Genomic DNA, 27,238 nt, shown 5'->3' on the forward strand with positions numbered 1-27,238 from the left:
CGGATCACGCTCAGTCCATCCTACAACGTGTGAATGCTTTGGTGCCTGACCAAGATGGCTCTGCATTCTAGTAGGTCATCTAAGCCTCTTCCCCCTCCTTTGGTGCGGCATAGGAAGTACTATTCCACTGTTACAGTTCAACTGATGTCCCATCACCTTAACCCGGACGTGATCCATCTTAAACCTGGCCTAACTCAGGAACAGGTTAGGGCTGAAGGCCCTTCCTTTTCATCACAACAGTTTTTTTAACTATGGCGACACTGCAGCTTCCATCTTCCAGACAGTCTCCTGACTGGACTTGTGGTCCACTGCAATAGCCAAGATTGCTTCAGATAGGACTGAGGGATGTTGTGCGAGTTCTTCCTCTCTCAATAGACTGTTACAGTCTTCCAATCTGTGGACCAATCACCTCCTGGCCAGGAGAGATGCAGCACTGTCCAAGGTTGCAATTCAGAAACGGGAATCTCGAGTCACAGTTTCTGTTTCCAAGGACTGAATTGAAAGATACTACAACTGGCGACGAGCAGACACAAAAGATAAGTTGGTAGATCAGGCAGTATCAAAGTCAGAGGCACGTTCAAGATTCCCTCCTCCTCCTCCTCCTCAGCAACAGGTGAGAAGATCTTCACCTGTTAAATGTCTGAAGATTGTTCTGCCTCAGTGAGGGTCTCCCAGTATCCCTAACAGGCCAAGGCAAAGAAACAACAATGCCCCTACAAACCTGGTAGGGGAAGGGGCAGAAGGGGTCGCCGATAGAGTGGGCGAGCCTCTCCCTCTCCGTCACCATGGGTAAGGGGGATGCCTGGCGGGGCCAATAGGTCATGTGGCAAGGGTATGGAGCAAGAGAAATTGGTAGAAGATGTTCTGTGGGTGGGATATATACTACCATTCAACTTCTCTCTCCCCCTTCGGACAGACCCCACAAACTCGCAGAAGTTTATGGCTCTTCAAGAGGAAGCGTTAAAAAGTGGCTGAACAAGGGTGCGATAGAAGAAGTAAAGCATCCTTCTCCGGGGTTTTTTTACAGTCGGATATTCCTGGTACCCAAAGAAACAAGGGATTGGAGACCAGTGATCAATCTTTCCACCTTGAATCATTTTGTCAGGAAGACAAGGTTCATTCAAGATGGAGACCCGCGAACAGTGTTGCGGCGATAACAGCGATAGGGACAATGACTTCTTGCTGTCTATAGACTTAAAGGATGCTTACTTGCAGATCCTTATTTACCCTTCGTCTAAAAAGTTTCTTCAATTCACTCTGGGAGAGCAGCTATTTCAGTTCAAGGTTCTGTGCTTCGAGTTGACCAAGTTCCCTCAAGTGTTCACAAGGGTCTTTGCCCTCGTATCTGTATCTGTCTGTATGGTGTTTTTACGTTTCATGGAACCAGTGGTTATTCAGCAACGGGACCAACGGCTTTACGTGACTTCCAAACCACGTCGAGTGAACTTCTATCACCAGAAATACACATCTCTCACTCCTCATGGAATGGCTGAGAATCGAACCCGCGACCACCGAGGTGGGATGCTAATACCATACCAACCACGCCGCTGAGGCGCTTTTTTTTTTTATCGAAATGGGCTCGCGCTCAAGGGATTCAACTGTTAAGGTACCTCGACAACTGGTTGGTATTAGCAAGCTCCAGAAGAAACTGTTCAGGACAGAGACTGTCTTCTTCAGTTTTTTCAGGAGCTAGGCATAATAACCAACCTAGAGAATCAAATCTGGTTCACAGCCAGAAAGCTCTTTACCTAAGTATGGTTATAGATACAGCAGCGTCGAGGGTTTTTCCATCGGACCAAAGGTTGGACAAGTTGCGGTTAGTAGCACAGAAGTTCTTGTCACAACCTAAACAGACAACAAACCAGTGGCAGATCCTCCGGGGTGGGGATTTTTGTCATTCGCTGGAGCAGCTGGTCCCACATGGGCGTCTTTCATCTTTGGTCTCTACAATGGAGACTGAAAGACTTTTGGTACCTGGAGGGGGATTCTCCCCTACAGAATCCCTCTGTTTGAGGAAGTGAGGCAAGACCTTTGTTGGTGGTTGGTCAACCAGAATATCTCTGTGGGAATCCCTCTACGTTCCCGCCTGAAGACTTCCTTCTGTTTTCAGATGACTCCATCTCAGGTTGGGAAGCTCATCTGGAGATCTCCTTACGTCAGGCATTTGGAGTACGGAAGACAAGCTTCTACATAGTTTTGGAGCTGAAGGCAGCTTCATGGGACTGAAGGAGTTTTGGAAGAAAGTAGAAGGGTGATTTGGTCATTCTGATGTCCAACAAAACACCACGGTGGTCTCATCTCCTGCATTCCTTGACAGTAGAATTACAGTCCAGGGGCAATCAACAACTGGGTAGATCCTCTGAACCAGGAAGCTAAAACATTCTGGGTGGTGTAAGAGGAAAGTTTGGTAACTGACAGACTGAGTCGTCGGAACCAAATCCTGTTGGGGGAGGCCTATGTTAGACCTCTTCTCAACTCAATTCAACAGAAAACTGGAGGTTTACTGTTCAGTGATCCCAGATCCTCTTGCTCTAGTAGAGGATGCCTCCAACACCCTTGGGACAACCTCAAGGTTTACACTTTCCCTCCATTTAGCCTGATCCATCAAGTTCTGACCAGGGTAATTAGTTCTCAAAATCTCAGGATGACCTTGGTGGCCTCCTCGTGGCCTCAAGCAGAATGGTTCCCCAACCTTCTGTCTCTTCTGGTAAGAGGTTTCCAAGAGAGATTCCCTCCATGACGACAAAACTTCTTTGTCAACCCCTCATGTCAAAGATTTCACCAGTCAGTAGAATCCGTCTCTTCACAGATGGAGATTACAGAGATTGTGATGCTAAAGACAGTTTTCCTGTTGACCTTGGTTTCTTCAAAGAGAGGTGGGGGAGCTTCGTGGCCTAAGTTATGATGTGAAACATACCAGGGGTTGGGGATCAGTGAGCCTTTGAGTCTGTCCCAGAATTCATGGCCAAGACCCAAAATCCCTCGGTAAATGATGACAGAATTACATCTTTGTCCATTCCATTATTGAATGACTTGTGGACAATGACCCACAGGAGCTCTTACTTTGTCCTGTCAAAGCCTTAAGGTGCTACCTTAAAAGGACTCATCATCTAAGACCTAGATGTCTTAAGACTTTTTGTCAGCACTGGTCGTTCTAGAAAAGAGGTTTCCAAGAACACTATTTCATTCTGGATACGTGAAGCAATTAAGCAGGCTTATTCCTCACCTGGTGGTTCTTTCTCTGAGTCTGTGCAGGACTTAGAGTGCATGACGTCAGAGGTATAAAGTTCTTCTCTGGCATTTAAAAGAAAAAATTTTGCTGTTCATAGAATTTTGAGTCCTTGTTCCTGCTGCACCAGTCCAAGTTCACTTCCTTTTACCTGAAAGATGTTGCTCACAGATCTTTGGACATATTTTCCTTGGGTCCTGTGTGGCTGCCCAACAAGTTGTGTAATTCATCCATTACTCCTAAATAGGTATTTTTTATCTTACCTATGATGGATTGTGTGGAAGACAGAACGAGTGAGTTGGATGGTCTCTTTCTTTCTCTTTTTTTCCTTTCTTCTTCCTACAGGCGGGTTGAGGAATAGACACGTCATATGCTGAACTGGTTTGATACAGGTGAGTAAGGTAGCCATACTGAAAGTTGCTGTTTTTTACATTTGAAATACCAAACCCTCTATTCAGTAACAAAATACTCCTCTCTCTACAGCAAGGGGCGGGAGTAAGGAGTGGTAGCAAACCCCTGTGAGTATATGATTTGTTACTTGAACAGTCAGAATTTTCTTTGGTTCCCTGGTTGCAATGAATCTGCTCATACATCATTGTACTTCAACCCAGATGGCCGAGTTGTTAGATTCTGGGAGTTGTTAGGTATCTGTTTATCTATTTTCTCACCGCATGAGACCACCTTCTCTAGAACTCATTCTTCTAAGGTCAGGTTGCCTTAACTCCCAGCCGGTTTATGGATATTTGTACTCCCACCAAGTATAAGTCTATCCTATGTTAAGACCGAAGGTTTGTTCCGCATATGAACAAATGACCAAACTTTTTTAATCAATTTGTACTTTTCATAGCTAACAAACCTGAGGTCTTAACATTTACTGCCCAACTCTAGCCACCCCTCTTTCTGTTATAGCTCCTGGGTTGGGGAAAGACCAGCTATCACCTCATACATGCAGGAGTTGACAGATCTCACAGATTCCTTGTTTACAATCTTTGATTGTTTTTAACCAGTTACCAGCTGGTGCTTAGAAATATCCTATTGTTAAGACCTCATTGATTAAAATTTATTAAAAAATTGATTAAAAAATTTGTCATATTTACAATCCCCTTATGGGGGCTCTTTTACAAGACAATCATAAATTTTACCAACTTTTTTTTTCTAATAATTAATTTCATTTTGTTTTGTAAAATTATAATGACAGCTCATAGAATATCAAAACAGATAAAAATAAAATCATAACAAGTTCTTAGCATATTTCTTGAAAAGTATTTACGTAAATTTACTAAGAACGAAGATTCAGTAATTTTTTTTATTTTTACACGTTTTTTTCTATTATTTCTTTGCAAAATTACATTTACAACCAACATACTATCATAAAAAAACAAGAACAAAAACCAACAGCAACCCCTTGGTATATTTATGAGCAAATTTACAAAAGTGTCATGTGAGACAGAGACACAATACATTCCCCCTTAATGTCAGAAGCAAAACTCAAATCCTAAGAAACCCAGATTCATGATTTTAGCCAGTGTAAAAGTTGCCATTAGTGAATTTATGGGCTATAAAAGTATTGGCACCTCTTTCCCACCTGATTCCTACCAAATCAATGGTGCATAATATTGTTTATCTACAGGATCAATCTGTCCACTACCTCAAACATATTACTACTCCTGAGGATCAATCTGTCCATTAAGGGTTAATAACTTCACTTCATACATCTCATATCCATAAAATACAACAAATTCATGATAAAATTATTAATAAAAACATTACAACAGCTAATAATCTTGTCTTAAAATCTAGGATGGAAACAATCCAAAATTGACATTTTACCATAAGAACTTAAAATGGAAATACCCATGAAATTTCAAAATGAGATGTATGCAAAACACTAAAAATTATTAAAAAGACCCAGTCAAAAGATTGATGTATTTCTAATAAGACACCATCATTTTCAAGTATAAGCAGGTTTACTACCACCAATATTTAAATCTACTGCATCAATATATCAAATTTATTTGTTAAGAGTACCTAGTGTTGACCAAAGGGAAGAACAGATATTCAAGGAAATAAAAGCCTTTACCTTGTGATTTCTTTCATTAAATCATGAAAAGCTTTTACTCACATTTCAGAGCAATCATAAAAAAATGTATTAAAAGCAGAAAAACCAGTTTTATAAATGTCATTTTCAGGTTTTTGAAGGATATATAAAAAAAAGTGCTCTTGTCATAACTGATACTTTCTCCAATTATTTAAACTTCAAAGAAATATCTAAAACCTGTCCTCTGGAAAACTAAAGCTAGGTGGTTTAAAAACAGAAATCAGTCAAGTATCCACCCACTGAAAGAGGATCTTCAGGTCCAAATTCACATTCCTTTTCTCCTTTTAATAAATATGCTCCCCAATCAATCTGCTCTTCAACTATATCTTGTGAGCTCGCAGTAGAAGTGCTTTCAGTTGTAACAGGATGGAGCTCTGCCTCTGTCTCCGGCACATGAGTTGGGCTATTGCTCAAATGGAGCATGAGCGACAAGAGGGACCACTCGATGTCAGTCTAGAAATATAAGAAATAATTGTGAAAGAATAATCACCTTACATTTTTCAACTGGGGAGAATAAAAAACTGAAAGGATTCACTAAAAATTGACCAGAAACTATATGTTACCATAACTCAGCCTTAATTCCTAGCATATAAAATTTTTTACTTTGATTAATGCAACTCTTGAAAAGTTAATTTGATATTTGTTTGCTTCTTTAGTCACATCCATGCTTTGTTTTGGGCATTCATGAGATTCCAAAGGGAAAGAAAAAAAGATGATGATGTCCTACACAACAATATAATCATAATTAATCTGAAGCATTTATAATACAATTTAAAAATGAACATAATGAAGTTATGTTAACCCTTTAACGCCGAAGGAATATAATAAAAACCGTCTCCCGTATGCCGAGGGGGTCTCGGAATGAGCGCCGAAGCGGAAAAAATATTTTTTTCAAAAAATCACAGCGCACTTAGTTTTCAAGATTAATATTCGTTTTTTGCTCCTTTTTTTGTCATTGCCTGAAGCTTAGTATGGAAACCATCAGAAATGAAAAAAAATATAATTATAATATATAAATAATGCGATATACAGTGGACCCCCCATATTCGCGTTCTCCAGATTCGCGGACTCACACATTCGGGATTTCGGGCGGATTTCTTGGGAACATTTCCCTGCATTATTCGCGGAAAATTCGCGCATTCGCGGTATTTTTCTATGGTAAATATCCACAAATTCCTGGTTTGTTTTTGATGAATTTCATCATAAAATGCACTTTTTGTGATAAAACTATTAAAAAAAACCATGTCATGAAAACTTTTTAGTGGGTTTTCTTGAGTTTTAACTAACAAAATAGGCTGTTTTAGCATTTTTATAAGGGTTCCAAAACATTCGCGGGTTATAACTATTCACGGGGGGTCTGGTACGCATCCCCTGCGAATACGGGGGGACCACTGTACGTATATAATAGCGCAATAACAAAATTTCATATATAATTGTATTCAAATCGAGCTGTGAGCAAAAACGGTTAAAGTTAAACGAGTTAATTTTTGTTCGTTGTATTGTACACTAAATGCAATCATTTTGGTATATTAACACATTGTAAAACAATCAAAGCAACGTAGAGAAAAATTTTGTTTATCACAAAAATGATGCATGAATTCGTCCCAGCGGGACATAAAAAAAGTTTTTTTTTCAAAAATTCACCAAAATCTAAATATAGTTCAAGAGACTTCCAATTGTTTCAAAATTGAAGATAAATGATTGAATATTACTATACTGTAGAGTTTTACTTCAATTGCAGTTTTCGACCATTTCCGACGAGTTTAAAGTTGGACCGAAATGTCAAATTTTTTATATATCTTTTTTATATGCAAATATTTTTCAAAATGAGAAAGCTACAACCTTCAATTATTTTTTAGTTGTATTCTAAATAACATTGCGCATTTTCATATACAGGCGGACCCGGGTTACGACGGTTTTCCGGCTTACGACATTCCGAGGTTATGACGCTTTTTCTTAAATATTCATCGGAAAAATCCGTCCTGGGTACGACGCTTTGTTCCGAGGTACGACAACTGATGCTTCCGACGCTCCGGTTAACGACCGCTTTTAAAAAAACCCGCATACTATGATAAAAATCCTTTATAGTTTAGAACAGTATATTAATAAAAATAAGTTTCTGTTAGATTACAACAAAATTTGAAGATTATGATGATTTTAGACACTTTTTTATGTGTATTTTTCTGTTGTATTTTTCTATGTTTTTTTTAGTGACGCCTCATAGCGGAACTAGTTTCCGAAGCGAATGAATACATACTAGTTACATATAACAGTCCCAAAAGCGCAAATAATGAAAAAAAAAATCATTGCTTGTTCCCAGTAATAATAACAAACGAAGGTTTCTGTTAGATTACAACGCAAATTCAAGTATCCAAAGAGAGGACATTATCCAGTAATTTGATCAGAGAGAGAGATGCGAGAGAGAGAGCTGGAGAGAGAGAGAGAGACGAGAGAGAGAGAGAGAGAGAGAGAGAGAGGGAGAGATGAGAGAGAGAGAGAGAGAGGCGTCTTCCGACGCTCCGAGTTACGACGCTTTTAAAAAACGCATACTATGCTAAAAAATCCTTTATAGTTTAGCACAGTATATTAATAAAAATAAGTTTCTGGTTAGATTACAAACAAAAATTTTGAGATTATGATGATTTCGACACTTTTTATGTTGTATTTTTCTATGTTTTTTAGTGACGCCTCATATGCGGAACTAGTTTCCGAGCGAATGAATACATACTAGTTTACATATAACAGTCCAAAAGCGCAAAATAATGAAAAAAATCATTGCTTGTTTCCAGTAATAATAACAAAACACGAAGTTTCTGGTTAGATACAACGCAAATTCCAAGTATCCAAAGAGAGACATTATCCAGTAATTTGATCAGAGAGAGAGAGAGAGAGAGAGAGAGAGAGAGAGAGAGAGAGAGAGAGAGAGAGAGAGAGAGAGAGAGAGCGTCTTCCGACGCTCCGAGTTAAGGACAGAGAAGTGTTCGTTTCGTTAAACGGCCTCTGACTCATGCCAGTAAATGTTTTGTTGATACTAATAATATAAGCCTATTTAAAGATACGTTTACTTTAATTAGTCTATATGATACGTAAATAGTAATCAACTGTTCTGTAGCCCTCAATATTTGGCAAAATCGAAGTATCCAAAGAGAGACATTATCCAGTACGTAATTTGATGAGAGAGAGAGAGAGAGAGAGAGAGAGAGAGAGAGAGAGAGAGAGAGAGAGAGAGAGAGAGAGAGAGAGAGAGAGAGAGAGAGAAGAGACGCTTTGGGAACAATGGTCTCGGGGGTTTTTGATAGCTTCCTTCTGCTGATGATCGTGATATTGTAGAAGGATTTCGACCATACTCGTTTGCCAAATCGACGATACGAACGCCACGTTCATGCTTTGCTATAATTTCATGTTTTGCTTCCATCGAAATCATTTTCTTGGGTTTTTTTCTTATCACTGCTTTGTCTTTAGCTTTGAGACCCATGGTTAATAATAAAATAGACAAAATAACACGAAAAATAGGCGCAAATACAACGAACTAAACAACGACGTGTTAACATGCAGCACCAACAAACAAACAGACTGAACGCCATTTATCGGTCGCCTATAACTAAACACTCATCGCAAAATCGTATCTCAATATTTCGTTGTTATATCAAAGCTTGTATTTTCGCAAATTTTCTGTTATATCTAAAACATTCGTATATTAGGGCAATCGTATGTCAAGTTTCCAATGTAATTTGATCAGAGAGAGAGAGAGAGAGAGAGAGAGACGAGAGAGAGAGAGAGAGAGAGAGAGAGAGAGAGAAGAGAGAGAGAGAGAGAGAGAGAGAGAGGCTTTGGCAACAATGGTCTCGGGGATTGACGTAATGTTTATTTTCTGAACAGATAGGACAGAGAAGTGTTCGTTCATTAAACGGCCTCTGACTCATGGCAGGAAATGTTTGTTGATACTAATATATAAGCCTATTTAAAGATACATATTTACTTTAATTAGTCTATATGATACGTAAATAGTAATCAGCTGTTCTTGTAGCCCTCAGATTTTGCAAAATCACTCCAGGTTATACATAAAACTTCAAGAATGTAGTGTCACAGAGGATTACAATAGTTTTTACCTTCAAGAACCAGCATTTCTTTTATGAAAATAACTCCAGGTTGTACATAAAAACTACAGGAAACGACTGTAGTATAACCAAAGGATTACAAGTAAGGTTTTTATAACTTTTTATTAGTTTAAGACATATTTCCAAGCGTCGTTCCGGCTTACGACGATTTTCGGCTTACGACGCGTCTCAAGAACGGAACCCCCGTCGTAACCCGGGACTGCCTGTATAAAACTCTATGAAATGCCTAATATGAAATGGAGCAAATATTATGAGAATGCGACGTACGCATTTCGGAGATTTGCGGCGGAGAATCCGCACGCGGAGGGAAGGAAAGTTTTTTTAAAAATTCACCATAAATCTAAATATTGTGCTAGAGACTTCCAATTCGTTTCAAAATGAATATAAATGACTGAATATTACTAGACTGTAAGAGTTTTAGCTTACAATTGCGTTTTTCAACCATTTCGGTAGAGTCAAAGTTGACCGAACGCAGTTTTTTTTCTATTTATCGTGATTTATATGCAAATATTCGAAAATGAGAAAAGCTACAACCTTCAATTATTTTTAGTTTATGTATCCTACATGAAATTGCGCGCATTTTCATATATAAAAACTTTATGTAACGGCTAATTTAAAATGGTGCAAACATTACGACAATCGCACGAAAAAATTTTATGATTTTTTTGGAAGAGTTACCGCGCAGACGTAAGGAAAATGTTTTTTTTTTTTTTTATAAATTCACCATAAATCGAAGTATTGTGCAAGAGACTTCGAATTTGTTGCAAATGAAGGTAAATGATTGAATATTACTAGAATATAAGAGTTTTAGCTTACAATTGCGTTTGTCGACCATTTCGGTAATCAAAATTGACCGAAGGTTAAAATTTTGGCACTTATCGTTATTTATATGAAAATATTTTTTCAAAACTGATAAAAGCTACAACCATGGGTTGTTTTTAGTTGCATTGTGCATGAAATTGCACACATTTCCATATATATAAAACTTTATGTAACGGCTAATTTAAAATGGTGCAAATATTACGACAATCACACGAAAAAATTTATGATTTTTTTCGGAAAAGTTTACGATGCGGACGTAGGAAAAAGGTTTTTTTTTTCATAAATTCACCATAAATCAAAATATTGTGCTAGAGACTTCCAATTTGTTGCAAAATGAAGGTAAATGATTGAATATTACTAGAATATAAGAGTTTTAGCTTAAAATTGCGTTTTTCTACCATTTCGGTAGAGTCAAAGTTGACCAAAGGTTGAAATTTTGGCACTTATCATTATTTATATAAAAATATTTCAAAACTGATAAAAGCTACAACCATGAGTTGTTCTTTAGTTGTATTCTACATGAAATGTGCACATTTTCATATATAAAACTTTATGTAACGTATTGCGCCCCATTGAGAACCCAACCCTTTATCAAAAGCTTGAGTCTTGCTTACTCTTCTTGGCTGTAGCTAAAGCTACTAGGGAGAGGGTCTTCAGGTCATATTCCTTTACAAGGCAGATCCAAGGAGTTCAAAAGGTAGACCTGAAAGGCATTTAAGGACCACATCCAAGTTCCATGACACTAGTTCTATATCCTGTCATTTAGTAGTGTCGAAAGGTCTAATAAGATCTGTAGTCCTGATTCACAGATAGATCTAGGCTCTATGTTGAAGACAAAGCTTAGCATCGCACTGCAGCCCTTAATAGTAGAAGAGGACAGGCCTCTTGAGGTCCTCAGAATTTTTTAAAATCAGCCATCTTGGTCAAAGATGTTTTTAGAAGAGATGTGATTTCTTTTGCACCAAGTGCAGAAAATAGCCCACTTATTTGGGTAGATGCATTTTGAAAAAGCTACACAGTTGAACCTCTTAAAGTCAGCATTCTATGGTCTGGGAACTACCCTGGTTGGCTTGATTCAGCCGCCTTTAGTTCATTGTACAGCCGAATGGGTGGCGCATGTTTGTTTACAACTTCAAGACAGCAAAAGTTATGCCATATCCGCTTAGTTTTAGAGAAAATACTTCTTTGTAACGAAAAGAAAATGTGTGATGTCAAATATGTTTTTTATATTAACCCTTTAAGGCTAAGGCCCCACCGAATCCGTCGCGGCGCGTCACATGCGCCCAACACGGCTATCCGTCTACAAGCGTGTCCGTCTTCTCCGCGTGTGGCCCAACCAGACAAACGAGTGACGGTTATAAGACGGACAATTCAAACTTAAGCAGTACTTGCTGTTATGAAGGGAGCGCGCGAGGTTTTCCTCTGACTCGGTGCTGTCAACCAAATTAGAGGCGTTGAACAGTAGGAAAATCTGGACCTATGACATAACTTTAGAAGAGGAAAGTGTGGAGAATATACCAAACTCTTTCATAAGTTACGATAGCATCCAGACAAGTTTTTTTAATTTTGTCGGATGCCACCGAAAACCTGAATTAATTCACGAGGGCATTATACTATCTCGAATATCAAAATTTGATACCAATTACAGAAGATCCGTATCAATGTAAGAAACTTGTAGTAACTCTGAGGGAAGGATTACTGATTTCAAAATTTGTAAAGTTGCACTTTATTTTATCTGATACAAAAATTAAGATACGTAGAATTGTGTGTGAACTGAACACTTTGATACTGATACAGGAACCTCTGAAACAAAGATATTTACATAAATGTATCCATTAGAATATAATAAAAAATACTTTAATCCTTTATCATAACCACAAATCATCACATTTGATTATAACTCAAAGTTGGGCAGGTGGTTCAAATGCAGGTTGTTGTAGGTCTACCACAATTTCTTCCTTCATGCGGACCCCAGCTCGGAGACGCACATCCACATGCAGCTAAAAACAAAATGTTTTGGTCCTTGCGCGTCCAGTCCGGTAACACACCTGACGCCACGCACGCTCATGCACCTTGTGGGGCCACTCGTGTTTGAACTATGACAGTTGATCAAAACGCACAAAACGCGTAGCCATGTTGGATGCACGCGACGCGCCGTGACGGATTCGGTGGGCCTTAGCCTTACACCGATTGGACGCATTAAACGTCGACATAAATTGTCTGTCGGGTGCCAATTGGACGTATGGTACGTCGATAAAAAAAAAGTTTTTTTAAAAATTCACGGAAAAATACTTATAGGCCTACCAGGCAAAAACTTTGAATCACGCGCCTTGGGGGATGCTGGGAGCTCACGGATCAAGGAGTTGTTTTGTTTACAATCGTTATGCAGGTCGCGCATTTCTTTCTTATCGCACGAAAAAGTATCAGTGACACATCTCAGAAATTATTTTGTCACTTTGACATAATTTTTGCACCATTTTAAACTAGCCGTTACATGGAGTATTATATATGAAAATGTGCGCAATTTCATGTAGAATACAACTAAAAATACTCATGATTGTAACTTTCATCAGTTTTGAAATATTTTCATATAAATAACGATAAGTGCCAAAATTTAAACCTTCAGTCAACTTTGACTCTACAGAAATGGTAGAAAAACGCAATTGTAAGCCAAAACTCTTGTACTCTAGTAATATTCAATCATTTACATTCATTTTGCAACAAATTGGAAGTTTCTAGCACAATATTTCGATTTATGGTGAATTTATGAAAAAAACTTTTTCCTTACGTCCGCGCGCTAACTCTTCGATAAATTTTTTCGTGCAATTGTCGTAAGTGTTTGCACCATTTTAAATTAGCCGTTACATAAAGTTTTATATATGGAATGTGCGCAATTTCATGACAATAACAACTAAAAACAAACCCATGGTTGTAGCTTTTATTAGTTTTGAAATATTTTCATATAAATAACGATAAGTACCAAAATTTCAACCTTCGGTCATCTTTGACTCTATCGAAATGGTCGATAAACACAATTGTATTCTAGTAATATTCTTATATTCTAGTAATATTCAATCATTTCACCTTCATTTTACAACAAATTGGAAGTTTCTAGCACAATATTTTGATTTATGGTGAATTTATGAAAAAAAAAATTTCCTTACGTCCGAACGGTAACTCCTCCGAAAAAAATCAGAAATTTTTTCATCCGATTGTCGTAATGTTTGCACCATTTTAAATTAGCCGTTACATAAATTTTTATATAAGAAAATGTGTGCAATTTTATGTAGAATACAACAAAAAATAATTGAAGGTTGTAGCTTTTCTCATTTTCGAAATATTTGCATATAAATCACTATAAATAGAAAAAACCACGTTCAGTCAACTTTGACTCTACCAAAATGGTCGAAAAAACGCAATTGTAAGCTAAACTCTTACAATCTAGTAATATTCAGTCATTTATCTTCATTTGAAATAAATTCGAAGTCTCTAGCACAATATTTAGATTTATGGTAATTTTTAAAAAAACAAAAAAATCTTTCCTTCCCTCTGCGTGCGGATTCTCCGCCGCAAATCTCCGAAATGCTTACGTCGCATTCTCGTAATACAGTGTTCCTCCCGTATTCGCGGGAGGATGTGTACCAGACACCCTCGCAAATAGTTTCAAACCTGCGAATAGTTAAAACTTCCCTTCAAAATAAAAAATACCTATATCTGCCTATCTTGAAAGTTCAAATGCCAAATGTCTACTTAAAGTATTATCCTACATCAAAATACGTATACCATTGAATTGGTATTATTAATATCATTTTAAAGTCATCTTACATTTATTTACCATTAGAAATATATAAAGCAATAGCAGAGCAGAGGAGAGCAGAGAGAGAGAGAGAGAGAGAGAGAGAGAGAGAGAGAATAACTCCTTACGATTTCAATAGATTGAGATGAACGTCTGTAGCAGTTCTCGTATGTTGTCTTCACCTCCCGCAGGTAGTGTGAAGCGAACACCGAGTTGCTACGCCAAAAGGTGGCACTCAAAATGTCACTGAGTGCCATGTTCTTTTGAAAGGCTATCGAGGTAGAGATAGCCCTCACTTCGTGGGCGTTCACTTTAAACAGCTTCATATCACTGTCACTACAAGAAGAATGCGCCTCTTTGATGGTGTCCCTCAAGAAGAACACTAGAGCGTTCTTAGACATTGGCAGATCTGGCCTCTTGACCAAACACCACAAGTTACCAGAAGGCCCTCTGCAATCCTTCGTTCTCCGCAAGTAGAATCTGAGAGCCCTGACAGGGCACAGGACTCTCTCTGGCTCCCGACCGACGATTTCGGCCATACCCTTAATCTCAAAAGTCTTGGGCCAAGGGTTGGACGGATTCTCGTTCTTTGCCAGAAACGCCGGGCTCAAAGAACAAACGGCATTGTGGTTCTTAAAACCAACATGCTTACTCATAGCTTGGATTTCGCTAACTCTCTTCGCCGTCGCCAGAGCAGTTAGGAAAACAGTTTTTCTTGTCACGTCTCTAAGTGAAGCAGCGTAAAGCGGTTCGAAACGGCTGGACATAAGAAACTTTAGAACCACGTCCAAGTTCCATGATGGTACTTTAGGTTGAGGTACCTTCGTTGTCTCGAATGATCTTAAGAGATCATGAAGGTCTCTGTCGTTAGCCAAGTCCAGGCCTCTGTGTCGAAAGACTACAGACAGTACACTTTTGTAGCGTTTTATCGTCGGGACTGCCAGCTTTAAGTCCTTCCTCAGGTAAAGGAGGAAGTCAGCGATCTGGTTCACAGAGGTCGTGGTGGAGGAAATGCCCTTCTTGCACCAACTCCTGAAAGCGGCCCACTTCGATTGGTACACTGCAAGAGAGGAAGCTCTTCTTGCATTGGCAATCGCTCTTGCCACAGGTCTTGAAAAACCTCTCGCTCTGGCCAGCTTTTGGATAGTCTGAACGCAGTCAGACTCAGAGCGGGGAGGTTTTTGTGGTACCTCTCGAAGTGGGGCTGTCTGAGTAGATCTATCCTTGACGGAAGCATCCTCGGGAAGTCTACTACAAAGGACATGACCTCTGTGAACCAGTCTGTCGCAGGCCAGAAAGGGGCGACTAGCGTCATCCTCGTCCCCTCTGAAGCTGCAAACTTTCTCAGAACTTCCCCTAGGATCTTGAACGGGGGAAAGGCGTAAAGGTCTAGCCCTGTCCAGTCCCAGAGAAGGGCGTCTATCGCCACTGCTCCTGGATCCAGAACTGGAGAGCAGTAAAGAGGAAGTCTCTTCGTTCTCGACGTCGCGAAGATGTCCACGAGAGGACGTCCCCACAAACTCCACAGCTCCTGGCATACATCTTGATGTAGGGTCCATTCGGTCGGCAGCAGCTGACCTTGCCGACTGAGGAGGTCTGCACGGACGTTCTCGACGCCTGCGACGAACCTCGTAAGGATCGTGACGTCGCGTGCCCTCGCCCACAACAAGATCTCCTTCACTAGAGTGAACAGGGACCGCGAGTGTGTTCCTCCCTGCTTCTTGATGTATGCCAGAGCTGTGGTGTTGTCTGAGCTGATTTGCACTATCCGACGAGAGACTTTGTCTTGGAAGAACTGGAGCGCTAGATGAATGGCTGCCCGCTCCTTGAGGTTTATGTGCCAGGGACACCTATTCCCCTCTCCAGGTGCCTGACATTTCATCCCCCCCCAGTGTCGCTCCCCACCCCGTGGCAGACGCGTCGGAGAACAACACTAGGTCGGGGCTCTGAAGCTTGAGGGAAACTCCCTCCGCCAGCTTCAAAGGATCGAACCACCACCTTAGGTGTTCTTTTACCTCTTCTGAGATCTCCAAGATCATATCCATATCGTCCTTGTGTTTCCAGTTGTCTGAACAGGAAAAACTGAAGAGGTCTGAGGGTGCAGCCTCCCCAGGGAAACAAACTTCTCCAGCGAGGAAATGGTCCCCAGCAGACTCATCCATTCCCTCACCGAGCATGATTTTCCCCATAAAGGCTGACACTTTGCTTAAGCATTGCTGCTGACGTCCCTGGGACGGAAAAGCCCGAAAAGCCACTGAATCTATCTGAATTCCCAGATAAACGATGGACTGCGTTGGGGTCAGATGTGACTTTTCGAAATTCACCAGAAGTCCCAGGGACTTCGTTAACGTCAAAGTAGTGTGTAGGTCCTCCAGACACCGGTCTTCCGAAGAGGCTCGAATGAGCCAGTCGTCTAGGTAGAGAGAGATCCTGACGTTTGACAGATGAAACCACCTCGCTACGTTCTTCATTAACAAGGTGAAGACCATCGGGGCCGTGCTCAATCCGAAGCAGAGACCCCTGAATTGAAATACCTTCCCCTTCAGGACAAACCGCAGGTACTTCATCGACTGGGGATGGATCGGACATGAAAATATGTGTCCTGGAGATAAATGACACCATCCAATCCCCCGGTCTTAGGCAAGGCCCCAAGAACTGACTGAGGCGTCTCCATCTTGAACCTCTGTTTGTCGTACAAAGAGGTTTAGACTGCTTACGTCTAACACCAGTCGCCACCCTCCGAGTGTTTCAGCACCAGGAACGTCTGCTGTAAAAGCCCGGGGATTCTAGGTCCAAGACCTGTTCTACCGTTTTCTTCTCGAGCTGTTCGAGCAGATCGTAAAGAATCTGTTGTTTCTCCCGATGGTAAGAGGGCGACTATCCCTGGGTGTCGTCACAGCAGGGGGGTGGTTTCAGGAAAAGGGATCCTGGTAACCTTTCTCGATGATGTTTAGTGACCAGCTGTCCGCATCTCTCTCTCTCCAGGCTTCCACAAATAAATGAAGTCTGGCTCCTACCGGTGACTGAAGGACTGCTTGCTCATTTCTTGCCCCTGGGTTTCGAAGGGGCTCTGCCTCTGGGAAGGCCTCTTCCTCGAGGAGACGGTCTCGAGGAAGATCCGCCTCGAAAGGGCTTCGGTTTCTTTAAGCTTGAACTCCCGAAGACATCGAAGGGACTGCAGGGTGTCGAGAAGATTGAGCAAGCAGGTCCTGAGTTGCTTTCTCTAGCGAGCTGACGGCAAGATCTTTGACCATAGCCTGGGGGAAGAGATGGTCCGAAAGAGGGGCAAACAACAACTCCGCCCTCTGCGAGGGAGAAACTGACTTCGCTGTAAAGTTACAGAACAGAGCTCTCTTTTTCAAGAGTCCTGTGCAAAAGTGCGAAGCCAGCTCCTCCGAACATCCCTGACGGCCTTGTCCATACACGACATGACGCTGGACAGCTCCCCAAGGCTAATCGAGTCCAGACTCCGTGACTGGGCATCCAGTACCCCCAAGCACCAGTCCAAGAAGTTAAACACCTCTAACGTACGAAAGAGGCCTTTCAGATGGTGGTCTAACTCCGAGGTAGTCCAAGTCACTTTTGCGGATGAAAGAAGTGACCTCCTCGATGCATCCACCAGGCCGGCGAAGTCCCCCTGAGCAGAAGAGGGAACTCTCAGACCGACGTCCTCTCCTGTCTCGTACCTCATACCTGCCTTACCGCTAAGTCTTGACGGCGGTAGAGCAGAAGAGGTCTTCCCTTGAGCCTTCCTTAACTCCATCCAATCATGGACCTTGCGAAAAGCTCTCTTAGTTAAAAGAGACTTCTTCATCTTAACGAAACCCGTGGTCTTGCTGGCTTTCGAAGACGATAATTGAGAAGGTGGAGAGCGAGGAGCAGAGGGTTGGAAAGTATCTCCAAACACGGTCCGGAGAAGGCAGGTAAATACCTGGTAATCCGAAGAAGCAGACGTAGTTGGTTGCTTATCGGTAGCTTCCTCCGAAGCGCTGCTCACCTCACCCTCTTCTGCAGGTGAGGTAGAAGGGACCACCGAAGGCAGAGGTAATAGACCTTTAGGCCCAAGTCTTAAACAAGAGCGTTGCTGAGACGACGAAGGCAAAGCAGCAGAGTCAGTCTCTTCCAAAAACTCCACAGCAGGGTCCGGAACTGAAGTAGAAGCTTCCTTACTCGAAGAAACACGCGCCCCTCTTAAAGGCGGGTAGCGTCTTGAAGAGCGTCAGAAAGAACACGCGAGCGTCGGCAAGCGTCCATCTGAACGTCAACAGAAGCGTCCGGTAAAGCGTCATGCCTAGTGTCCTGATGAGCGTCTATACAAGCGTCACGATGGGCGTCCATACGAACGGCCCGTGACGCGGTCGAATGAAAGAGAGTCCATCTTCGCATCTCGTAGTCCACAAATAACGTGTGACTAGCCACAGATCCAAGGTCAAAAAACCAAAAATCAATCAGGATACTTAAGTAGCCAAAAGTTTTCCAAAATCCAGACGGAGGTACTGAAAACAGATGTTTACAGTACCGGCGACAGAGAAAATCTGAATAGAAAATGGGAATGGTTCCTGATACCCGCCTCCCAGCGGCGGGAATGAGTACTAACCACCTGACTCCCACTACGTGTGTCATAAGTTTTGAAATTCTGTCGGACTTCGGAGAATACAGCTATATATATATGACAGGTAAGCTTCATGAACAAAACATTTTTTTGCGTCCGCACGTTACGAATTCAAGCATCATTTTGTGATAATATTTTCTCTGTGTTGCTTTGATCGTTTTACAATGTGTTATAAACCAAAATGATCGCAATTTAGTGTACAATACAACAAAATAAATTAACTCGTTAGCTTTAACCGTTTTGCTCACAACGCAATTTGAATACAATTATATATGAAATTTTGTTTTTGCGCTATCATATATCACATTATTTAATTATGATAATGATATTTTTGTTTTCATTTCTGATGGTTGCATACTAAACTTCAGGCAATGACAAAAAAAGGAGCCAAAAATGAACTCTTAATCTTGAAAACCAAGCGCGCTGTGATTTTTTGAAAAAAAATATTTTTTCCGCTTCGGCGCTCACTCCGAGACCCCCTCGGCATACGGGAGACGATTTTTATTATACCCCTTCGGCATTAGAGGGTTAACTTGAAAATATATATTTTTTAAACATTCCACTTGAGAAGTCTCTACCAAGTCATAACTTTTAATCAAAACAATAGTTTGATAATTTTCTATACAACCGTGTACAGTGGGGCCCGTATTTGTGTTCTCCGGATTCGCGGATTTCTCTCAGGAACGTTTCCCCGCATTATTCACGGAAAATTTGCGCATTCGTGGTATTTTTCTATGAGAAATATCCAAAATTACTGGGTTTTTTTTATCAATTTCATCATAAAATGCACTTTTTGTGATAAAACTGTTAAAAAAACCAAGTATGAACATTTTTAGTGGTTTTTCTTGAGTTTTAACTAACAAAATAGGCTGTTTTTAGCGTTTTTATAGGGGTTCCAAACATTCGCAGGTTCTAACTATTCACGGGGGGGTCTGGTACGCATCCCCCGCGAATACGGGGGGACCACTATATTTACATATATATTCAATATGTCACCCATGTGCAAGCATAAATCTTTATCAATGCTAGAAAATGCTTATCTCATTAGTGAATAGTTTACAGTTCACTTTCCTCAATAGATGGCGTTGTGCTTTGTTTACATTTTGACAGTGACATTCAAATGTCCCGTGATCACCGAAATTCATTCATTATTTTTTTCATCTCACTACCCTATACAATAAAAATAAATGAGGAAGAAACTTATAGCAATAATTATGAAATACCAAATTTAGAAAATGAAAGTCACTGCTAAATAATGTGCAGATTCTGGGACGAGTTTAGCACTGTATTGACTTAGTACTGTATTGACTTACTATAGTAGATTCACATCAGCCATGCATTTCATGTCTAGGCCTGTCCCTTACGATGCTCCTGATTGGTTGTTGATAAGCCAATGACAGGGCTGGAAACTCTGTCTCTCAAGAGAGTTCACATTGGTAGGATCAATGTTCCACCTCTCCTGAGGGATACGTCTTTTAAAAGCATCCCTCAGGAGAAGTGGAACATACATCCTGCCTATATGAACTATCAAGAGGGACTGACAGTTTCCAGCCCTGTCATTGGTTTATCAACAGCCAATCAGGAGCGTCATAAGGGACTGGCCAAGACATCAAATGCATGGCTGATGTGAATCTACTATAGTAGGTTAACTTGGGAATGCAGGCTAAATGTGTTAAATAAAGTACATTATCTTAACACTTTAACGCCGAAGGGGTATAATAAAAATCGTCTCCCGTATGCAGGAGGGGGTCTCGGAGTGAGCGCCGAAGCGGAAAAAATATTTTGGCTCCTTTTTTTGTCATTGCCTGAAGTTTAGTATGCAACCATCAGAAATAAAAAAAAAATATCATTATCATACATAAATGATGCGATATATGATAGCGCAAAAACAAAATTTCATATATAATTGAATTCAAATTGCGCTGTGAGCAAAATGGTTAAAGCTAACGAGTTAATGTTTTTTTCGTTGTATTGTACACTAAATTGCAATCATTTTGGTTTATAACACATTATAAAATTATCAAAGCAACACAGAGAAAATATTATCACAAAATGATGCATGAATTCGTAACGCGCGGACGTAAACAATTTTTTTTTTTTCAAAAATTCACCATAAATCTAAATATTGTCCTAGAGACTTCCAATTGTTTAAAAATCAAGATATATGATTGAATATTACTATACTGTAAGAGTTTTAGCTAACAATTGCAGTTTTCGACCATTTCGGACGAGTTAAAGTTGACTGAATGTAGAATATTTTTATATATTTTTTATATGCAAATATTTCAAAAATGCAAAAAGCTACAACCTTCAATTATTTTTCGTTGTATTCTACATGAAATTGCGCACATTTTCATATATAAAACTCTATGAAACGCCTTATATGAAACGGAGAAAATATTACGAGAATGCGACATAAGCATTTCGGAGATTTGCGGAGGAGAATCCGCGCACGGAGGGAAGGAAAAAGTTTTTTTTTAAATTCACCATAAATCTAAATATTGTGCTAGAGACTTTGAATTTGTTTCAAAATAAAGATAAATGACTGAATATTACTAGACTGTAAGATTTTTAGCTTACAATCGCGTTTTTCGACCATTTCGGTAGAGTCAAAGTTGACCGAACGTTTCTTTGTTCTATTTATCGTAATTTATATGCAAATATTTTTAAAATGAGAAAAGCTACAACCTTCAATAATATTTTGTTGTATTCTACATAAAACTGCGCACAATTTCATATATAAAACTCTATGAAACGCCTAATATGAAACGGAGCAAATATTACGAGAATGCGACGTACGCATTTCGGAGATTTGCGGCGGAGAATCTGCACGCGGAGGGAAGGAAAAAGTTTTTTCATAAATTCACCATAAATCTAAATATTGTGCTAGAGACTTCCAATTTGTTTCAAAATGAAGATAAATGACTGAATATTACTAGAATGTAAGAGGTTTAGCTTACAATTGCGTTTTTTGACCATTTCAGTAGAGTCAAAGTTGACCGAACGTGGTTTTTTTTCTATTTATCATGATTTATATGCAAATATTTTTAAAATGAGAAAAGCTACAACCTTCAATTAAATTTTGTTGTGTTCTACATAAAATTGTGCACATTTTCATATATAAAACTCTATAAAACGCCTAATATGAAATGGAGCAAATATTACGAGAATGCGACGTACGCATTTCGGAGATTTGCGGAGGGAAGGAAAAAGTTTTTTTTTCATAAATTCACCATACATCTAAATATTGTGCTAGAGACTTCAAATTTGTTTCAAAATTAAGATAAATGACTGAATATTACTAGACTGTAAGAGGTTTAGCTTACAATTGCGTTTTTTGACCATTTCAGTAGAGTCAAAGTTGACCGAACATGGTTTTTTTTCTATTTATTGTGATTTATATGCAAATATTTCAAAAATAAGAAAAGCTACAACCTTCAATTATTTTATTTTTGTATTCTACATGAAATTGCGCACATTTTCTTATATAAAACTTTATGTCACGGCTAATTTAAAATGGTGTAAACATTACGACAATCAGACGAAAAAATGTTTGATTTTTTTCGGAGGAGTTACCGCGCGAATGTAAGGAAAAAAATTTTTTTTTTTTATAAATTCACCATAAATCGAAATATTGTGCTAGAGACTTCCAATTTGTTGCAAAATAAAGGTAAATGATTTAATATTACTAGAATGCAAGAGTTTTAGCTTAAAATTGCATTTTTCGACCATTTTGGTCGAGTCAAAGTTGACCGAAGGTTGAAATTTAGGCACTTATCGTTATTTATATGAAAATATTTCAAAACTGATAAAACCTACAACCATGGATTGTTTTTAGTTGTATTCTACATGAAATTGCGCACATTTCAATATATAAAACTTTATGTAACGGCTAATTTAAAATGGTGCAAACATTATGACAATCGCACGAAAAAAATTATGATTTTTTCGGAAGGGTTACTGCGCGGACGTAAGGAAAATGTTTTTTTCATAAATTCACCATAAATCGAAATATTGTGCTAGAGACTTCCAATTTCTTGCAAAATAAAGGTAAATGATTGAATATTACTAGAATATAAGAGTTTTAGCTTATAATTGCGTTTTTTGACCATTTCTGTAGTTAAAGTTGACTGAAGGTTGAAATTTTGGCACTTATCGTTATTTATATAAAAATATTTCAAAACTGATGAAAGCTACAACCATGAGTTGTTTTAGTTGTATTCTACATGAAATTGCATACATTTTCATATATAATACTCCATGTAACGGCTAATATAAAATGGTGCAAAAATTATGTCAAAGTGACGAAATAATTTCTGAGATGTGTCGCTGATGTTTTTTTACTGCGAGAAGAAAGAAACTTTGCGATTGCGCCGCCACTGGGTGAACGATTGTAAACAATACAACTCCTTGATTCCGTGAGCTCCCCAGCGTGTGATTTCGAAAATTTTTTTTGCCTGGTAGGCCTATAAGTATTTTTCCCGTGTTGTTTTCAAAAAAAACATTTTATATATCGACGTACCATACGTCCAATCGGCACCCAACAGGCAATTTATGTCGAAGTATAATACGTCCAATCGGCGTTTAAGGGTTAAAGAGAATTATACTTTATGAAGTTATCAAATGATGAAGTTAAAATACATGAGTAGTAATAAAAGGATAAAAAGCATTGTCAGAACTTTGCCAAGTAGTAGGCTCTGTCAGAAACTAGTTGTGTACAATATGTGACTGAAAATTAATGCTATCAGCCAAAATAAAGAGAATAACACGTTTAATAATGAATTCGTTGAGTGAGAGTACCTGTAATATGATCATCATCATCATCATCGTATACACTAGGCTTACTTGTTAATGTTATTCAATTTCTTTTGTACTAAATTACTATAAGCCAATATGCATTGAACTTAGAGAATTAGCTGAAATCAATAATTACCATGCCATATACTATATATATAGTATAGATGTGTAGTGTAGGCTAGGCTACCCTATATGTAAAGATGGTACTGATTACCCTAGTGTAAGCTAGTCTATATTCGATATACGATTTTTCCAACAAACTATTGGTTTTCTGGAATCTAACCCCATCGTAAGTAGGAGAATACCTGTGCAGTGATCTCCCCGTATTCACGAATAGCTAAAACCCATAAAAATGCTTAAAACCTCCTATTTTATTAGTTAAAACTGAAGAAAACCATTAAAAACTTGTATACCTGGTTTTTTTTAATAGTTTTATCACAAAATGATATTGTTTATGTTACAATAAAAGTTTCATACATACTTACCTGGCAGATATATACATAGCTAAGACTCCGTCGTCCCCGACAGAAATTCAAATTTCGCGCCACTCGCTACAGGTAGGTCAGGTGATCTACCGGCCTGCCCTGGGTGGCAGGACTAGGAACCATCCCCGTTTTCTATCATATCTCTCTTCTTCCACCTGTCTCCTGCGGGGAGGCTGGGTGGGCCTTTAATTGTATATATCTGCCAGGTAAGTATGTATGAAACTTTATTGTAACATAACAATATCATTTTCATACAATCAACTTACCTGTCAGATATATACATAGCTGATTGGCACCCTTCGGTGGAGGGTAGAGACAGCTACATATGGAATAGACAGGTAAACAACATATGTTGTAGGTATAAATAAAACCTTGGTTCCTACCTGATAGGTGGTAGACTTGGTGGGTGTTTGCCCAGTAGTCTGCATCACCTCAAGAAACTTTAGCGAGATATGTGGATCTATGGCCAAGAGTTCTTGTGGGTCTGCCGATGGGGTCTTACCCACTTACTCAGCAGAGCCTAAAAGGACTTTGTCAATGGGTGCTGATCCACTTATATGGACAATACACCTTATGAAGGAGCACACAACCAATCCCGACCACATGATCCTAACCATGTGTTAGAACTAAGGATTGTTACGAGTTATCCCCGAACTCGTCACAACCAACGTAACTCAAAAACCACTACGCACACATACATAATTTTTCAAAAAAAAAATTATACTCAACTAATTGGATATGACGAGAATTCTCTTATGAACAACATAGACGGCCGCCCGTGCGAGCCTGAATCCTCCATTGTTCGAAGAGATTCTCGACCATATCCAAACAGAAGAACAGTATATACATTTTAAGGATTGGTGGTGTCGGCTCCCGTACCCAGAATCGTATCTGCCGATACGATAGGACCTAGAGAAAAGCACTTCTCATACGTCACACGCACGTCTTTCAAGTAATGAGCAATGCAAATATTGAGTTGCATCTCCATATGTCGTATCTATAATGTTTTTAAGCGACATATTCTTATAAAACGAGAGAGACGTCGCAACCGCTCTTACTTCATGAGCTTTTACCCTCAGTAGTTGTAATTGTTCGTCAGGACAGACCTTATATGAGCGTCCGTAATGACGTTTCTTACAAAGAACGCTAGAGCATTCTTTGACATCAGTCTTGTGGGGTCTTTTACCGCGCACCAAAGACCTTGTCTAGAGCCTCCCAACTGACGCTTCCTCTGAAGATAGAACTTCAGAGCTCTAACAGGGCATAGAGACCTCTCTGCTTCTCTGCCTACGAGACTAGACATTCCTTTGACTTCGAATGACCTCGGCCAGGGATTCGTGGGATTCTCGTTTTTCGCTAAAAACAGAGTCTTAAACGAGCAAATCGCCGAGTCTCCCTTGAATCCTACTTTATCCTGCAGAGCTTGTAACTCACTAATTCTTTTTGCCGTCGCTAACGATAAAAGAAATAGGCATTTTCTAGTTATGTCTCTAAATGATGCCCGATGCGGAGGCTCGAATCTATCCGAAGACAGATATTTGAGGACTACGTCCAAGTTCCAGTTCGGAGGTACTGGTTCCTTAGACTTTGACGTCTCAAAAGATCTTATGAGATCGTGGAGATCTTTGTTATTTGCCAGATCTAAACCTCTGTTCCTGAATACAGCCGAGAGCATACTCCTGTATCCCTTTATTGTGGATACGGCCAGATGAGATTTTACTCTCAGGAATAGCAAGAAATCAGCAATTTCCGCTATAGAGGTATAGAGGAGGACAACTTCTTGGGCTCTACACCACCTTCTAAAGACCTCCCACTTCGACTGGTATACTTTTCGTAGTGGAGGTTCTGCGAGCTCTCGCGATCGCGCTTGCCACTTCGCGAGAAAAGCCTCTCGCTCTGACAAGTCTTTCGATAGTCGAAAGGCAGTCAGAGCGAGAGCGGGGAGGTTTTGATGGTACCTCTTGAAGTGTGGTTGTTTGAGAAGATCCGTCCTTTCTGGTAGGGATCTTGGAAAGTCTACGATCCACTCTACCACCTCCGTGAACCATTCCTGGGCCGGCCAAAAGGGGGCTATTAAAGTCATCCTCGTCTCTTTTGACGCCACAAACTTTTTCAATACTAACCCCAGGATTTTGAATGGGGGAAAAGCGTAAACGTCCACTCGAGACCATTTTTTAGGCAGAAGGCGTCTACCATAATTGCTCTTGGGTCTTCCACGATCCGAGCAAAACACTGGGAGCCTTTTTGAAATGTATGTTGCGAAGAGATCCACATGAGGAGTTCCCCACCCCACAGAGACCAGAGATCGAGACACACTTCCTCGTGCAGAGTCCATTCTGTATGAAGGACCTGGTTCCTCCTGCCTGAGCCTGTCCGCCCTCACATTCCTTACTCCCTGTACGAACCTTGTCAGCAGGGGAGATGTTCCTGTGAGACGTCCAAAGTAATAGGTCCCTCGTGAGTTCGTAAAGGAACGAGGAGTGTGTCCCTCCCTGTTTCCGAATGTAGGCAAGTGCGGTGGTGTTGTCCACGTTTACTTGCACTATCTTGTCTCTCACCAGAGGTTCTAGGCTCTTCAAAGCCAGGTGTACGGCGAAGAGCTCTTTGCAATTTATGTGCCAGGACACCTGTGCTGGTTCCCAGGTGCCTGACACTTCCTCCGACCTAATGTCGCTCCCCAACCCGTCTCCGACGCGTCGGAGAACAACACTAGGTCTGGGTTCTGTTGATCTTAGAGAGATCCCTTTGTTCTCTTCCAGAGGTAGCAACCACCACTGTAGGTGCGCCTTTACCTCCACTGGAATGGGAAAAACAACGTCCGACAGTTGTCCGTTTTTCCAGCTCCAAGACTTCTTGAGGAAGAATTGAAGTGGACGGATATGAAGTCTTCCGAGAGGGAAGAATTGTTCCAGCGAGGAAAGCGTCCCCAGAAGGCTCAACCATTCCCTCGCTGACGTTTGCTGCTTCTCTAAGAAGAGAGAGATTATCCTCAAACCTTTTGCGGTTCTCTCTTGCGAAGGGAAAAAAAACTCGAAAACCCGAGAATCCATCCGAATCCCAGATAGACTAGGTCTTGTCTGGGGGTCAGCTGAGACTTCTCGAGGTTCACAAGCAATCCCAACGCCTTGGTCAAATCCAGAGTTAACTTTAGGTCCTCCAAACACTGTCTCTCCGATCTGGCCCTGATGAGCCGCCATCATCTAGGTACATCGAGACATTCACTCCTTTGAGATGAAGAAATCTCGCCACATTCCTCATCAGGCTTGTGAAGACCTGAGGAG

General features: G+C 40.1%; 1 protein-coding gene across 1 annotated transcript in view; it reads right to left on the reverse strand.

The window, feature by feature from the left end:
* Positions 1-27,238, reverse strand: part of LOC135202102 (gamma-tubulin complex component 5-like) — a 348,462-nt gene that overhangs the window by 256,723 nt on the left and 64,501 nt on the right. The window contains exon 3 of the mRNA XM_064231354.1: positions 5,543-5,780. Coding sequence (XP_064087424.1) covers positions 5,543-5,780 — 238 coding nt within the window. The remainder of the gene's footprint in view (positions 1-5,542; positions 5,781-27,238) is intronic.

The sequence above is a fragment of the Macrobrachium nipponense genome, chromosome 30 (assembly GCF_015104395.2).
Source record: "Macrobrachium nipponense isolate FS-2020 chromosome 30, ASM1510439v2, whole genome shotgun sequence".
Taxonomy (NCBI): Eukaryota; Metazoa; Arthropoda; class Malacostraca; order Decapoda; family Palaemonidae; genus Macrobrachium; species Macrobrachium nipponense.